Genomic DNA, 17856 nt, shown 5'->3' with positions numbered 1-17856 from the left:
ACTCAACTGTACGTTTTAGCATTTTAAAATTTACATGCCCCAAACGCCTATGCAATAAATGGATACATTCTTCATGAGGCTTTATATTATTAAATACAGTCTGAGCCTCCCTTTCTTACTATTATCTAAGACATATAATGTTCCATTTAAAGCTGCAGTTACCCTTTTGTTATCTTTTTCAATTATGCAATTATTATCTTTAAAAGTAATTACATAACCTAATTTATCTAATACCCTTACTGAAAGCAAATTAAACTTTAGTTGCGGTACATACAACATTTTTATATCCTGGTTTATGTACGGACAACGTGCAAAACCTTGACCTTTAGCTTTCAGTTTCCAGCCGTTAGCAAGAGATATATGTTGAGAGCTTGTAGACATTTTTATAAATTTTGTCTTATCTCTTGTGATGCAGTGGGATGCGCCACTGTCAACCACCCATAAATTATTCTTCACATCAGAGTTGCTAAACGTGGCTAGTTCAAATGCTTTCTTTGGCTTTTTTACATTCTGGCTTTTTATCTTTTTGCAGAATCTTGCCAAATGTCCTCTGCCTCCACAATTAAAACACTTTTTAATTGTGTATGCTGTCGAAGATAAATTCTCTTCTTCCAGGTGCTTTACTTTGCTAATCTGGTTTCTTTCAAGCTTTGAAGATAATTTCTCTTCTTTCTTATCTTCTCTCAGCTCGTCACGCTCACGCCTTCTTCTGGCTTCTTCTAGTAGCCTGCCTGTAATCTCGGTTAATGAGAGGCTTTCTTTGGCAATACCTCTAACGAAGTCACATAGTCATCATAGCTTTGATCTAATGAAGATAATATTATGTAGACTTGTTGCAGTTCATTAAATATAAGCTCTTTTTCTTGCAAATCTTGAAAAATGCTCTTCATACAGTTTAAATGAACTAACATATCTCCATTCCTCTGAAGATGCGTTCGAAAAAGCTTCCGTGTAAGATTTATATGTGCTCCTACACTGTCCCGAACATAAATCTTCCTGAGGTTCTCCCAGCAGTTTGCAGCATTTTCTTCTCCACGAATATGGACAAGCTGCTGATCACAGAGAGTCAGTCCTATGATGCATAAAGCCTGCTCATTCTTCAGTTTAAAGTCTTGTAACTTTTCGTTATCATCATCATTAGCAGGATCCCAGCTACTCACATCTGGTGGGTTTGCTATAATGTCCCACAAACCTTCTCTGCGTAGAAGTAAACTACATTTCATTGACCATGAAACATAGTTTGTTCCATCCAGCCTGGATATCATGGACAGTTGTGACAAATTTACTTGTGCCATTACTCTTCAGATATTTTGACTATTTTAAACTAATTAAAACAGTTTGTTATTACAGTAATGTGCAACTCACACCAACTCTCTCTGCTATATCCTGGTTAGTTAGACTATGCTGCTGGGCCCATAACCAATGTTAGTGTTTGGGAATTAACCCCTAGAAGAGTATTGCAGCAGTAGTCAAACCAGGAAGCCAAACGAGAGTGGAAGGGCCCCAGAGTATACACACACTGAACACAAACACTGTTTGTAGTTTAAATAGTTTTTAATCCAGTTAGAGTTTAAGCATTGTCATTCAGTCCATTAAGTCATTCACAGTATTTCCATCCAGTAAGACTCACTAGTAAAGTCCAAGTTAAGAGTCCTTGCAATATCTTTATCAGCCGATAAAGATATCTTCTCCTCCTCCGGTTTCACTCTCCAGAGAAACAAACGCTGGATATTCAGTAGAATTTCGCAGTAAATCAGCAAACAGTAGCAAACAATAACAGTTCAGTCACAGCACTCACAGTCAGTAATCACAGTTAGTCGCAGCAGCACACAGTAACAGTAACAGCAGCACACAGTTACAGCCAGCTCACAGTAAGCTTTCCAGCTTCTAATGCTTCCTTATATTGTAACTTCTAACCGCACCCTTAATCGGCTAATTGCCTGCTGCATTGTGCTTAAAGTGATAAGCACTTAAACCATGATATCTAAGTTTTATATATTTATTCACCCAAACCATATTTGGTATCAATGTTATACCTAACAGGAGCTAACGTTCCCACGGTAGCCCTTCTCTAGATACACTGTCTACACCTGCAGCCCAGCCAACCTTTCAATGAAGCTATACAACTAGCGCTTCTCTAGATACACCATCTACACCTGCAGCCTAGTTAGTCTTTCAATATTCCCGTAATAGGCTTTGGAGGCAGCCGGGAAGGGTCAGTTGCTGCAAGATTCCCAGTTAATTTGGGTCCCTGTTCCTCTTCATTTTAGTTCCTGTGACAGTTCCTGTTAATTTTAATATTTATGCTGTTTTTTATATTCCTGATTTTATCATGCTGTAAGCCGCTCAGAGTTGATTTGGATAGGGATATATATACTGTATATTTATTTATTTTTGTTAATTGCTTACAAAATAATAAGTATAAGTAAAAACATAGTTATGAATACATGGATACATATAAGAAAAATAAAAGAAGCAATGGGACAGGGACGGTAGGCACATTGGTGCGCTTATGCATGCCCCCTACAGACCTCTTAGGAAAGGGGTGAGGTCAATAGTAGATAGTCTAAGGTTAAAGTGTTTGGGGTTTGGGGAAGAAACCACGGAGTCAGGTAGAGTATTCCAGACATTGACCCCTCTGTTGCTGAAGTCGTATTTCCTGCAATCAAGTTTGGTGCGGTTAACCTTGAGTTTGTATCTATTGTTTGCTCTTGTATTGTAATGGTTGAAGTTGAAGTATTCATTGACAGGTAGGACATTGCAATGAATGTTTTTATATACTATACTTAGATTGGACTGAAGGCGGTGTAGTTCAAGGTTTTCTAGGTCTAGAATTTCAAGTCTGGTGGCATAAGGTATTCTACAACGAGTAGAGGAGTGGAGAACTCTTCTTGTGAAATATTTCTGGACTTTCTCAATTGTGTTAATATCAGATACATAATGTGGGTTCCAGACTGATGAGCTGTATTTGAGTATTGGTCTAGCAAAGGTTTTGTATGCTCTAGTTAGTAGTGTGATATTACCAGAGAAAAAGCTACGTAAGATTAGGTTAACAACTCTTAATGCCTTTTTGGCTATGTAGTTACAGTGGGCTCTAGCACTTAGGTCATTAGAGATGAGTACTCCAAGATCCTTGACATATAAACTCGATCGATCAATCAACTCATCAATCCATCAAACAGGGCAGTCCGCCTGCAGGCAGACTACTTCTGAAGTGGCATTGTTTGCTAACAGATCGCTGGGCCAATTCTGAAGTGCTAGTTACCCCTTTTGGAGCACGGCACTGTGATGTACAAGGCAACAACTGGCCAACATTGATTCTGTCCATGAAGTCAGACCATTTGGAGAACACCCCCTTTGGGAAGGGAAGGTGCCAAGTAACACATTCCATCCATCCAAGGAATGATGGATGGAAACTGACCAAGGAGAGGTTCACCCTGGAAATAAGGAGGATTTTTTTCTGACAGGGAGAACAACCAACTAGTGGAACAGAAGTTGCCTTCAGAAGTTGTGGGAGCTTTATCATTGAAGGCTTCCAAGAAGAGATTGGACTTCCCCTGTCAGAAATGGTGTAGTATCTATTGCTTGGGCAGGGGTTGGACTAGATGACCTACAAGGTCTCTTCCAACTCTGTTCATCTTTTAATAATTCCTCTCCAGGGTTTTTGTTTTCTTTTTACAGACCATTTTTTTTTACAGAAAATTCCTACTTCTTCAGGGAGATAGAGAGAGACCCTACTCTATAAGTTTTTCTACAACGGGCCAAAACAGATGGGGGCATTTGGCTGTGAGACCAAGTAAACTATGGTTTTGTACCAGTTTTTTTAAAAAATGTTGATTTCTACTATATGTGTGCTTTCGATATATAATTTGGTTGTATTCTGTGCGGAGTCCACTAGGGCTGGGTCAGACTATAATCGCAGTAGAAAGAAATAATAATTTTCATCACTTTTCCCCCTTTAAATACTAACATTTGGAGCAGCGGTATCCAACTCTGGCAACTTTAAGACTTGTGGACTTCAATTCCCAGAACTCAACGCTGCCTGGGGAATTTTGGGAGTTGAAGTCCGCAAGTCTTAAAGTTGCCAGAGTTGGGACACCCTTGAATATTTCATTCTGCTTCTACACGTCAACGTATCACATTCGCTCGCATAAAAACCTCTCTCTATTTTTTAACTCCTCTCTATTATAAAAATGTGCGTTTTCATCTCTTATTGGTAATTCCACTGCTTCTTCAGAAACTTCTTATTTAGTTCTTTTACCTGCTTCCAAATTATATATATATTATTTAATTTCCACCAGAATTGTTCTGCATTTTGTTTGCATCTTTTAATCTTATTCCTTACTTCGTTTCAACTACACCGATCTTTCTCATTCCTGCCTCATCTACGTTTTTTCCTCCTTTCACCATTCCACCAAAAGCAAGAATCCTTTTTACACACTTTTTTTTCTCATTAACAAATTCCACGTACTGCTGTGTCACTGGCAGCATAATTCTTTCCGCTCTCTATCAAACGGCTTGCGCAGTCTCCTTCCGAAAGGCCCAGTGCCTATTAATCCTGACGGGAGATCAATATTTCTCTCGCTTTTGAGATGCACGCCTCTCTTTTGCAACTGGATTTCCTCGGAGTGCCACCCGCCCCGAAGATGTTTTGCTTCTCATCCAAGAAGCTTCTTCAGTTCTTGGATGAGAAGCGAAACATTTTCAAAGCAAAAAAACCGAACGAACCCAAGTTCTATCGACTTTTGGAAAAGCACCTCACTGGAAACCGCTTCTGGGCTTTGTGCTTGAGGCAAAAAAAAAAAAAAAAACCCGAAACTTTGTCAGAGTCTATTCATGAACTGGAATAGAGCATGGTAGCAAGCTCAGCCAATGAATAGGCATAGCAACTAAGTTGGCCAATGAGGACTGTTTGGAAACTGAAACTGGAAGGAGCCTGGGTGTGGCTGTAAGTCTGTCTATTGAAAATGAAACTGCTTCTCTCCTCTGCTGTGTGACTTGCTTGCCTGCTGAACTAAAGTGAAACTGAGGTCTGTTTCTGAGCTCCTGAGTTGCTGTTGAAGTTACTTGCAACATGTTTCGGTCGGAGTTTGCTCCACGTTGGAGAAATCTACAACTCGTTTGTAAAATCTACTTATTATGTTTATAAAGATGTTAAATGAAGCCTCAGTCATCTGTCTTTTCTTTTCTGGTGCTGAATTTACGCTGCAGTACTCTGAACAAACTTTGATTTGGGGTTTTACTGGTTAGATAGATTGATTGCTATAGAAATGGCTAGTTTCTATTATTATGCAAAAGTATAAAGTTGAAGGTAGATGTTAACGTCTTATTTTACTGCACCAAAAGAGTCGGAAGTCAATGCCTTTTTTCTTCCCTCTTGCTTTCTCCCACTATCCCCTACCCTTTTCCCTTTTCTAATTTCCCTAATATTTGCCTTTGTATTCTTTTTCATATGTCATGTTATAAATTAATAAAACTATAAATACTGACTTTTGGAAAAGCACCTTTGTGACAACCCTGATCTGGATGACTGAGAATCTCCACGAACATTTGCCCTGGAATACTTTTGCACGCTGACGATTAAGGCTACACATCCATTCCTTGCAAATCTCAGTCATAAGTTCACCACACCTTGGCAGAAAGGACCACAACTTCAGCAAACACCACAAAGCCGATACGACTTTTTCTCCATCTTTCACGTGTTTGGGGTTTTTTTTTGTTTTTTTTTTGGAGAAGATGACATCTTGAGTACAAAGGAAATCATAGCACACTTTCTACGTGGATAATTTGTACCCCGCTTCATCCCCAGGGCAACAAATCACACACCTTGGCTTGTTTCTGGAAACACCTGTCCGGGGAGGTGTCCTGATTCCGTCTTTCGTACCAGCCTTGCTGTCAGATTTGGAAGCCATTTTGTGATTAGAAGCTTCCAGGCTGCCCCATTTCAGTGCCTGGGAATTTGGGAGGGGGGATTTCATAGAGAAGGGGGAAGTTTAGACATAAACAACATCCCATTCTCAGAGAGTCAAGGACTTGTTGCCCTGCACCTGGAGGGAAGTGACTGGAGGGCTGTCTCCAGTTGGGATGAAGATTTGGTTGGGCCATGTGATGGACTGGTGGGTGCAGGAGGATGGGATTTGGAGTTTTTTTAATTATGCAGGGAAATGTTCTCACCAAAGGCTTCCGAGACCGTAATTACACACACACTTATTTTAAAAACAAAGTCTGGTTATATTTCAATGCTGGGAATTATCTTCATTCCCAGCCGGTAATGAATGTCAAACAGTCCTTCAAGATAAGCACCCACCTTTCTCTCCTTTGAATGGCTGCCAACAACTAGAGTGCCAAATGAATGATAAAAAAACCAACCGAAGTACAAAGTCCAGACAGAGCTTCAAGAATGAATTTGAACCGAATGGACGACATTGCTTCCTGCAAAGGTTTCTCTACCTTTGCCTGTCCTTTATACCTTAGGGGAGGGGCAATCACCTCCCAGCCTTATTCCCGGGTCGCTCCTTTTGTCTTAACTGCTCTTGCCTTCTGGCAGCTCTGTCCCACTTGACTGTTTCCTAGTATGATTTGATTGTTGATTGTACCCTATGACTACCATTAAGTGTTGTACGCTATGATTCTTGATTCTTAACAAATGTCTCTTTTCTTTTATGTACACTGAGAGTATTTACACCAAGACAAATTCCTTGTGCATCCAATCACACTTGGCCAATAAAGAATTCAATTCAATTCAATTCAATTCTAATTCTAATTCTATTCAAGAGCTGCATTTACCCGATTCAGCCATTCACCTCTTCTCTTCTCTTCTCTTCTCTTTTCTCTTCTCCTCTCCTCTCCTCTTTCTATTCTATTCACTTTCTCCTATTCTAATTCTATTCTATTCCATTCCATTCCATTCCATTCTTCCTTCCAATATTTATTCTATTCTATTCTATTCTATTCTATTCTATTCTATTCTATTCTATTCTATTCTATTCTATTCTATTCTATTCTATTCTATTCTATTCTATTCTATTCTATTCTATTCTATAAGAAACAGGCTCCCCTGGGTCCTCTGCCTCGCTGCTGCCAGACTCCGGAGGCTCCAGGGTCAGCACATATCTCCCAGGTGGCCCCGGCCCCATCTCTGCATCGGATGCAGGACCCTCGTCCGAGCCCTCCCCAGACTCCCTGACTGATTCCCATTCTTCCTCCCCACCGTCCGATTCCGCTGCCGTCTCCGCAGGCTGCCAGCAGACCACAACCGGAAAACCCGGAACTCTCCGAGTCGGGTTTCCCCAGATGGGTGCCAATGTGGCTTCGTCAATAAATTCTTCCTTGAGTGAACTTTGTTTCCGAGCGCTGAATGGAGACGGGGAGTTTCACAGGAACGTCGACACCTGCTGCGCCTCGTGACAGAGCCCCGTTGAAACCAGGCTGACGGGAATCCTGGATGTTGTTCCCCACCCCCACCCCACCCCAGCCACCCCTGGGGACTCGGCGGAAGGAAAAAAGGGAGGACGTTAACACGAGCCAGCAGCAATTTGTGCCTGGGCTACCTGATGTTCATGTCACACTTCAGTGGCAGGAGGCAAAAATACTCCTTTGGAGGTGACATTTGCGGTGGGGCTCATTACTCTTTTCCAAAGAGCTGGCATCAAAGAGACAGCTTCAAACAGGCGGCCGTGCACCGCGGGCACAGATGCCGGAGCTAATTAGCCACCCAGCAAGCAGGGAGGGAGTTGGAACTGCAAGGAGGAGCCCAGACACCTCCTGGCTTTCTTTGCTGGCTGGGAGGGAAGACGGAGGGGACCAAGCCCTCCTTTCGGGGCGCCTGTCCCAGGAAGAAGGCAAGGAAGTCCTACCTTCGTGCTCCTTTTCGGAGGCTCCCACTTTCTTGATCTTCTTCGGGGACTTCATGAAGAGAGGGAAGATGGTGCGGAGGCCCAGAATGTCCACAAACTTGTGGCAGTTGTCAGCACCCTCCGGCCCAATCATGGCATGGTCCAAGACCTTCAAGGCGCTGCTCCGGGAGATCTTCTTCTCCCTGTGGGGGAAAGGAGAGTTGGGCCCATGAGCCTGGGCTCTGCTGATGGAGGAGGAGGAGGAGGAGGAACTGTGGGGTCTTTGATGCTCTCTGAGCTTGGTTGTTTTCTTGCAGACATTGCATGACCCAACTAGATAACATCATCAGTGTTAGAAGAGAGGAGGAGGACAGAGAGGAGGAGGAGGAGGAGGGTAGTGGGAGGGGGAGGAGAAGGGGAAGGAAGAAAGAAGAAGGAAGAGGAGTAGGAGAAGGAGAAAGAGGAGGCCTACTACTGTGGGGTTCTTACTGCTCTCTGAGCTTGGTTGTTTTCTTGCAGACATTTCACCACTGAACTAAATAACATCATCAATGCTAGAGGAGGAGGAGGAGGAGGAGGAGGAGGAGGAGGAGGAGGAGGAGGAGGAGGAGGAGGAGGAGGAGGAGGAGGAGGAGGAAAGGGACGGTAGAATCCTGGGTGCTCTCTGAGTTTAGTGGCTTCCTTACAGATGTTTCATGACCCAACTAGGGGACATCAACAGTAGTAGAAGGAAGGAGGAGGAGGAGGAAGTGTGGTTAAGGCACCAAGCTATAAACTGGCAGACCCTGAGTTCCAGTCCTGCCTTAGGGACAAAGCCAGTTGAGTGAACTTGGGCCAGTCACTCCCTCCCAGGCCTAGGAAGGAGGCAATAACAATCCATTTGCCAAGGAAACTGCAGGGACTTGTCTCCAAGAGTCAGAACATGGTTGGTTGGAAGAAAAAGAAACGATTAGAAGGGATTACTAAATTTCACGAGACAAAAAAAGCCCAGCCTACTGTTTCTTTTATCAATAACTGTTACTGATAAATCAACCCTACAGGCAAATTGGAAAGAATGACTGGAATAAGAAATCAGAGATCCTGATTCTGTCTGAACAATGGGAAATGTTTTAACTTCAGGGATAAAACTTTCCGTAGGTTTTAGATTACAGCTTATTCAACAACAGCAGCAAAAGATTTGGATATACAGAATTGCATCTCCTTTTCTTTGTACAGTATAATGCGTAAGTCATAATGTCTAAAACATTTTTGTACCTAAATATTTGGAGTTTATATTCTATTCTATTCTACTCTATTCTATTCTCTAGTATGTTCTTTATTCACTAGCTATTCTAGTCTTCTCTGTTCTATTTTTTATTCGCTATTATTTATTTTCTGTTCTATTCTATTCTTTATTCTCCTATTGTATTCTATTCTATTGTATTCTATTCTTCTATTCTATATATTTTTATTCACTAGCTATTCTAGTCTGTTCTATTCTATTCTATTTTTTATTTGCTATTCTGCTTTATTTGCTATCCTGTTCTATTCTTTATTCGCTAGCTAGTCTAGTCTAGTCTCTTCTGTTTAATATATGGTAAGTAATTCACGTCCTTTTCCTAGCCCCTTAAGGGGAATCCCCAAGGCTGAGGGACCTGTTTATAATGTCTCTTTAGAGCCTCTTCCTGCTTTTCCCTCAACTGAATCAATGCACTTCCTTGTGTTCGGCTCTTCAGAGAACAAATCATCATTTCTGAGGGTGACCCGGAGCCATCTGCAAATATTATAAAAAACGAGTCAGCAGGCAAGCACGCAAACCCATCAACGGCTAAGGAAGGTAGGCCAGAGCTGCTCTCGGTTCAAGTCCAACTGTCCACCCAGAGCCTCTCGGCGGACACAGCCTTTCTCGGCTGGAGAGGGATGGGAAAGGTCAGCCGCCCAGAGGGGCCCAGCAGCCAAATGCCCCCCGCCCACCCTCTGAAACCCACCCCGTCGACCTTCTAGATGGCGCCAATTACGGATGTGTTTGCCTGCCTGAGAGAAAAAACCGCATTTGGGGCTCTGGTGTGCACATTCCTGGCTTGCTCTCGAGTGGCCATAAGAAGGAATGGGTGTGTGTGTGTGTGTGTGTGTGTGTGTGTGTGTGTGTGTGTGTGTGTGTGGAGGGGGATGTGTGGAGATCTGATGGAGCAGTTCGTTGCTATGACCAGAAGCACATTCCATGCGTATCTTTCTCCAGATTGTGTCTCAGGTTACCCAGCCCAGCTGGAGAGGCTTATTTTCCACAGCGCGGGGAAAGTGCTTTGTTGGAGAATGTGATTTATGACACACCCTGAGAGCAAGGGGGAAACAGGGTCATAGGTCAATGGTGGCTAAGCTTTTGGGGCTCCTGTGCCAAAAACTGCATGCATGTGCGCTCGTGTGCCAGCACCCAGAAGGCAGTGCGCGCGGCTCCCCCGACCCCTGTGAATGCGTGCACAATTCCCCCCCCCCCACTGCCCCCTTACCTGCACTGAGCCTGCCAGCTGATTTTCGGCCTGATTGAGGCCTTTTTCGGCCTGCCAGAGGCTTGAGGGAAGCCTCTGCAGGCTTTGCAGGCCGAAAAATAGGCCCGTTTCATCATTTCCGGAAGGCTTGAGGGAAGCCTCTGCAGGCTTTGAAGGCCAAAAAATAGGCCCGTTTCATCATTTCCGGAAGGCTTGAGGAAGCCTCTGCAGGCTTTGAAGGCCAAAAATAGTTCATCATTTCCAGAAATGATGAAAGCGGGCCTCTTTTGCCTTCAAGCCTGCAGAGCTTCCTCAAGCCTCTGGCAGGCCGAAAAAGGCCCGAAAATCAGCTGGGAGATGTGCGCATGCGCAGTGAGGTAAGTTTGCCTGGGGCTCGCGTGCGTAAGTTCACCATCACAGTCGTAGGTAGACAGTAAATTACGTAGGGCAGAGCCGACTCCACTTGGAAAAAGTGCCGACATAAATCATTGGATTTCTTTTGAAACTTGCCTCATGAATTAATTAGGGCATCCTTCGGAACCCTGACATGCTCGTTTTAACGCGGTCCTGTTTTCCCCTCCTGGCCAGATGTGCAATGAATCTCACAAATGAGTTAAAAAAATAAATAAAATTCTCCCTCTCTGGAGATGTGCAGGCAGTCCTCGACTCACAACAGTTCACTTAGTGATCGGTTAAAGTTACAACGGCGCTGAAAAAAAGCGACTTTTGTCCATTTTTCACACTTAGGACCGTTGCAGCATCCCCAGGAGTCAAAATTCAGACGCTTGGCAACTAACTCACATTTATGACAGTCACGGTGTCCTGGCGGTCAGGTGATCCCCTTCTGCGACCTTCCAAACAGCAAAGCCAATGAACAGCAAACCAGGTTCACTGTGGCAAGAATGGTCGTAAAATGGGAGCAAAATGCACTTGACTCGTGTTTCACTTAGCAACATACATTTTGGGCTCAGTTGTGGCCGTAAGGCGAGGATCCCCTGTATTGATCCACAAATAAGGCTTATGTGTCTCTGGCTATGACAGATACAGGAGTGCGCAGTACATAGTACATAGTACATATACACATATACATACATACATACATACATACATACATACATACATGCACATAGTACGTAGTACATAGTTTGCAGTACATAGCCAAAAAGGCATTAAGAGTTGTTAACCTAATCCTTCGTAGCTTTTTCTCTGGTAATATCACGCTACTAACTAGAGCATACAAAACATTTGCTAGACCAATACTCAAATACAGCTCATCAGTCTGGAACCCACATTACGTATCTGATATTAGCACAGTTGAGAAAGTCCAGAAATATTTCACAAGAAGAGTTCTCCACTCCTCTACTCGTTGCAGAATATCTTATGCCACCAGACTTGAAATTCTAGACCTAGAAAACCTAGAACTACGCCGTCCGATCTAAGTATAGTATATAAAATCATACATTGCAATGTCCTACCTGTCAATGAATACTTCAGCTTCAACCATAACAACACAAGAGCAAACAATAGATACAAACTCAAGGTTAACCGCACCAAACTTGATTGCAGGAAATACGACTTCAGCAATAACAGAGTGGTCAATGTCTGGAATCCTCTACCTGACTCTGTGGTTTCTTCCCCAAACCCCAAAAACTTTAACCTTAGACTGTCTACTATTGACCTCACCCCTTTCCTAAGAGGTCTGTAGGGGGCGTGCATAAGTGCACCAACGTGCCTACCGTCCCTGTCCTATTGTTTCTTTTTATTTTTCTTATATGTATCCATGTATTCATAACTATGTTTATACTTATACCTGTTATCTTATAATCGCTTGACAAAATAAAAAAAATAAAAAAAGAAGCGGTGAAGAGATGGACACAAGGAGCTCACAAGGTCTCCTGTCCGTTTTCCATGCGGAAGGAAACAGCACGGATTTTGACCGGGATGGTACTAGAGGTAGTCCTCAATTTACGACCATTTATTTAGTGACTGCTCAGAGCAGGGACGGGATGCAAATATTTTTACTATCAGCTATGTGGGCGTGGCTAGGTGGACGTGGCTTTTTGGGTGCAGCCCACTTCCCGTGCTCCATTTTTTGGGGGGCCTCCTGTGCCTCAGGGAAGCCCCCAGGGCAAAGCAGGGGGATCCCGGCACAGCTGATCATCGGAACAGCTGATCATCGGGAGGAAAAAAAGAAATAAATACCGGTTTGACTGAACCAATAGCTGTTTTTTTTACTACCAGTTCCCAAACCGGCAGAATCCCACCCCTGGCTCAGAGTGGTGCGGTGGCCTCAAGTTGGAGCTCTCAGCTCCCAACCTGAAGGCCGTGAGTTCGATCCTAGGTCAAGGCCGATATTTCCCTCTCTGGTCACAATAAGAATGTATCTGCTGAACAAAACTCCGCATTGGTGACAGGAAAGGCATCCGGCCAGCAAAACACTCTTGCTAACGCCATTCAGTTGCCAAGACTCCCGCAAGGGATTATGGGGTCGTTAAATGATGATGATTTAGTGACCGCTCAAAGTCACAACAGCAGTGAAACAAGTGATTTATGACTGTTTTCCCCACTTACGATCTTTGTAGCAGCCTCATAACCGTGGGATCAACATTCAAACATTTGCCCCCTGGCATGTACTCACGCCGGTTGCTGTGTCCTTCCCTTTTGCGACCTTCTGACCACCAAAGTCATTGGGGAAGGCCAGATTCACTGAACAACCGTGTGACTAACTTAGCAACTGCAGTGGTTCGCTTAACAACTGTGGCAAGAATGGTCGTAAAATGGGGCAAAACTCAACTTAACAAACGTCTCCCCCAGCAACATAAATTTGGGACTCAATTTTAGTTGTAAGTTGACAATCAGCTGTATCCATTTTATATTTTACCTATTTTTTTAAAAAAATATTTTAAAAATTTTGTTGGATGGTGGACGCACGTTTATCCCAAGTAGGTTTGGGAAGTTGATTTTTCAGGGCTCCGAATGGCAGTGTGTTGGAACAGAGGAACTGGGGATGAACAACAATTTATTCTACTTCTCTCCCAACACACACACACATGTTGAGGTAATTCCCCGTTAGGAGAATGAGCGCATACAGGGAGACGTATTTGAGAGTAGCGTTTGAATAATACACACACAGTACACAGATACACTGTACAGTAAATGTAGGTTTTTACTTCCAGAAAAGTTTAAGCAAAGTTCAAACACAGTCCAAAGTCATTCACAGGTAAGATCAGTCAGTTTTCAGTCCAGGGATAATCCAATAACAAAGTCCAGTATCAAAAAAAAAAGTTCAGTAACAGACTTACATTAAATCCATGAATATCAGTCAATTAGGAAAAATGGAGGAACGGCAAAACTCTCCAACAGAAGGAAACAGAGATACACTCACACTCTCTTCTGAGACTAAGACTAAGACTAAACAACCCAGGTTTCTGGCTCCATCTTATGGCCGTTTGAGAAACCACACCCAATTACACTTTTAGGATTCTCTTAAAGAGGCAGTATTAAAATGTCTATCCTGGTTTATATATTTCCAACCCAAATAGCTGTTAGGTGACTTACATTCCTAACAACAACACACACACACACAGAAAGAGGGGGTTGGACTAGAAGACCTCCAAGGTCCCTTCCAACTCTTCTTCTTTTGTTTTTTTATTTCCAAAGCCTGCTTGCTCCACCTGGAAAATCAAGAGTTAAAAGACTAAACCAAGTTGGCATTTCAGCTTGGGAACTAGGTCTGGAAGGGACCTTGGAGGTCATCTAGTCCAGGGGTCGCCCAACTTTTGGACCTCGGGGACCACCAAACTCATAATTTTAAATCCCAGGGACCACTAACCGGTTCTGTAGGTGTGGCCTAATTTGTGGGTGTGGCTTGGTGGTCATGTGACTGGCTGGGCATGGCTTGCATGTAAATATTATAAATATTTATATAAATGTTGATTTTTTTTTTATAAAAAAAGAGCAACTTTTATCCAAAATCAGGCAAAGCAGGCAGGCAGATTGAGTTGCTCACAGAATCACGGATTCACTCAAGAGATCTGTGTTTCTGCCATCGGCTAGCTCAGTCTGCACTGCTTCAGTCCTAAAGAAGGTTCGGCTCATCTAAAGATTAGCTAGAAAGCAAGAATTCGAACGATTTCCTGCTTCCTAGCTAATCTAAATCTCCCAGCACAGCAGAACAGCTGATGGTCGGGAAAAGGAAAAAATAGCAATTTAGCAGGCAAGTTTGCCGGGTAAGGATTTGAGTGGGCGGGGAGGGTTCCCGCGGGCCATGTGGGCAGTGCAGCCTTGTGTTTCTGCGCAGCCTGGATTAATTGCTTTTGGGGGGGGGGTGCTCTGGGGGTGAGATTTCTCTGCGGCCCACCCAAATTGGCAACCGCTGTTCTAGTCTACCCTCTGCCCACCGCAGATGTCTTCCATCTCTCCCTGGGTAAATGGCTGTCCAATCTTTTCTAAAAAATCTCCAGTGATGGAGCACCAAACTACTCCGGGCAGTTGCAATTAAAGTCTCTTTCCTTCGAAGGAAGCAATTGTATATTGATCAGAGCTCAAGACAGCTGCATGGAGCTGATGCCTGGAATATTCATGGCAATTTAAGTTCAGGGCTTTTACGGATCGATAGATCTGTCCAAGGCTTGGTTTTTTTTTAATTTGAAATATTTGTTCTACCAGAGGGTAGGCAGTTCGTCTTAATCACTTAGAGAAGGGACGGGCAACGGTGGCCCCTTTAAGACCTGTGGACTTCGATTCCCAGAATTCCCATGCTGGCTGGCTGGCTCAGGAATTCTGGGCATCGAAGTCCACTGGTCTTAAAGGGGCCATCGTTGCCCGTCCCTGTTGTAACCCACGCTCTCTGAATGGGTGGTGTGACATTTGCCAAAGGTGGCTGCTTTGGAAAACGTGGCCCGGGCTGCAGAAACTGATGGAATGAGCAGAGATGGCTAAATTGACTGTTTTGATGAAAGGGGAAAAATACAAATAGATTTATCTCTATTTGACTGAGAATCTCTACAGATTTTTAGCTGTACAACTTGGAACGGGGTGGGAGTAGGAATGGATTTCCAGAGGGAAAAATTGCAGGCGACAGGAGCCATTTGCACCACTCAGGTGACCCCGAGGACACAGACCAACCTCCAAGTGGCCTCAGCGACCCTCTAAAAGGATGCAAATGACCAGCTGTTTTGCAAGGAGTCTAAATCTTTCCCTTCCCCACCATCCAGTCAGAGCCGAAGAAGCTTTTTGGATGAGGAGCGAAACGTCTTCAAAAGAAGAAACCATAAAGTCCAGTTGCCTCCTGAAAAAAGAACCTTTGGGATCTTGTGGACTTTGCTCGAGGTGGGAAAAAAATGAAGCTTCGATTTAGGGTTTTACTGATTAGATAGATTTGTTGTTATAGAAATGGCTAGTTTATATTATTATGCAAAAGTAAAAAAGTTGAGGGTAAATGTTAATGCCTTATTTTATTCCACCAAAGGAGTCAGAAGTCAATGCCTTTTTTCCCCTTTCCCTTTTGCTTTTATACACACACACACACACACACACACACCCCTCCCTCCTCCTCTCTTTCTCTCTATCCATCTCTTTTTCACTCTTTCCCTTCATTCCCTCTTTCTCTAGGTTTTTCTCTTTATCCCTTTTACTCCTTCTCTCTCTTTCTCTCTCTGTCTCTCTGGGCCATTTGTCTGAAACAGTACAGGGAGTCCTTGAGTTACAACTGAGCCCCCCTCAGCTTTTGTCGCTAAGTGAAACATCCGTTAAGCGAGTTTGCCCCATTTTATGACATTTCTCGCCACGGGTTGTTAACTGCAATTGTTAAGAAGGTGAACACGGTTGCTACGTGAAGGGAGCCTCCCCAGAAGGTCGCAAAAACAGAATGCATGACACACACTGCCTGGAGACTGCAAAACCATCATAAATACGAAGCGGTTGGCGAGTGTCCGAATTTTGATCAGGTGGCCCCGGGGAAGCTCTGCGCAGCGGAGTGAGATATGGTCCTTGGTGGCTGTTTCTTTATTTTTTTATTTTATTTTAAATATGGTTTTACATCCTGTAAGCCGCCTTGAGTCGCCATGGCCGAATAGGCGGCAGTATAAATATTATTAATAATAATAATAATAATAATAATAATAATAATAATAATAATAATAATATTTTCAGGGCTGTTCTGACTTTTAAGCCATTAAAGGAATGGTTTTGAGGAAGTCCTGTACTGTTTTCGTGCTTTTAAATATTTTACCTGTGCACTGCCCAGAGTCCCTCTTTGGGGTCATTCAAAATATGAAGAAATAACTGAAATATATTTTCCTGGGAGTTTCACACAACAGTTACTGAACGTACTGCCATCGGTTGTAAACCCTGCCTAGGGCTTCCTGCTTGAGCCCTATGGGGCTGGACTAGAGGACCTCAGAGGCCCCTTCCAACTCAAGTGATCCTGTCCTGTCCTTTTTCTGAAAGCTTTTGCAGAGGCCGCTCCTCCTCCTCCTCCTCCTCCTCCTCCTGCTCCTCCTCCCTCCTCCTCCTCCTCCTCCGAGCTGCTGCGGTGGCTCCTGGCAAAGGGGCCGCCCGCCCTGCCCTGCGCATAAATCCATTTGTCTTTTGTGCTGTACGGCTGGCCCTTCCGGCAGCGTCTCGGCTGGTGCCTGGCAGCCAGCAAAGGCCTTTGCACAGGTCAAAGAAAGCCCGGCTAATGGCTTTGCAGCAGGAAACACACACACACCCCTCCTCCTCCCCAGGCTTCTCCCCCTCCCGCTAGCTGGGAAACATGGCCGGAATTTAAAAACTCAGCCGGCGCCGCCTTCCCTTCCGCAGGAAAAGGTTTCCCCAGTTATTCTGCCCAGAGATGGAAGCTGCTGCCTTCGTCTCTCTCCTCCCAGAGGAAGAAGAGAAGATGGGCAGCGAGGAGGAGGAGGAGGAGGAGGATTGTGGGGTCCTTGGTGCTCTCGGAGCCTGATGGTCTCCTGGCTGATGTTTCATGACCCAACTAGGGTGAAGGGTGCTAGAAGGGTGGGGGGGCTTGTGGAAGGAAGAGGAGTGGGTGAAGAGGAGGAAGGAAGGAAGGAAGGAAGGAAGGAAGGAAGGAAGGAAGGAAGGAAGGAAGGAAGGAAGGAAGGAAGGAAGGAAGGAAGGAAGGAAGGAAGGAAGGAAGGAAGGAAAAATAGATAAGCAGGAGGGAGAGAGGAAAGAAGGCAGGCAGGTAGTCGGGAGGGAGGTGAAAAGGAAGGAAGGAAGGAAGGAAGGAAGGAAGGAAGGAAGGAAGGAAGGAAGGAAGAAGGAAGGAAGGAAGGAAGGAAGGAAGGAAGGAAGAAAAGGGGAGGAGGAAAAATAGACGATTATTTTTAGCTCAGGGTTGACCTGTGGGGTTCGTAAGTGCTAGGAGGGAGGGGGGGGCTGTGTAGAGGAGGAGGACTTGGGGAGGTGTCCCTTGGTGCTCACTGAGCTTGGTGGCTTCCTTGCAGATGTTTCATGACCCAACTAGGGAACATCATCAGTGCTAGAAGGGTGGGGGGCTTGTGGAAGGAAGAAGACGGGGTGAACACTTAGGCAAGAAAAACCCAAAGGAC

General features: G+C 44.2%; 1 protein-coding gene across 1 annotated transcript in view; it reads right to left on the bottom strand.

Annotated features, from left to right (window-relative positions):
* CTNNBL1 (catenin beta like 1) overlaps positions 1 to 17856 on the bottom strand; it is a 111182-nt gene that overhangs the window by 43473 nt on the left and 49853 nt on the right. Inside the window, 1 exon segment of the mRNA XM_087959024.1 lies at positions 7857 to 8038. Within this exon segment, the coding sequence (XP_087815150.1) occupies positions 7857 to 8038 (182 nt within the window).

The sequence above is a fragment of the Notechis scutatus genome, chromosome 3 (genome assembly GCF_049901735.1).
Source record: "Notechis scutatus isolate UNSWTSFEM ecotype Mainland chromosome 3, rNotScu1.2, whole genome shotgun sequence".
Taxonomy (NCBI): Eukaryota; Metazoa; Chordata; class Lepidosauria; order Squamata; family Elapidae; genus Notechis; species Notechis scutatus.
Note: the sequence above shows the minus strand (reverse complement) of the source record. Positions and strands in the feature narration are given on the sequence as shown.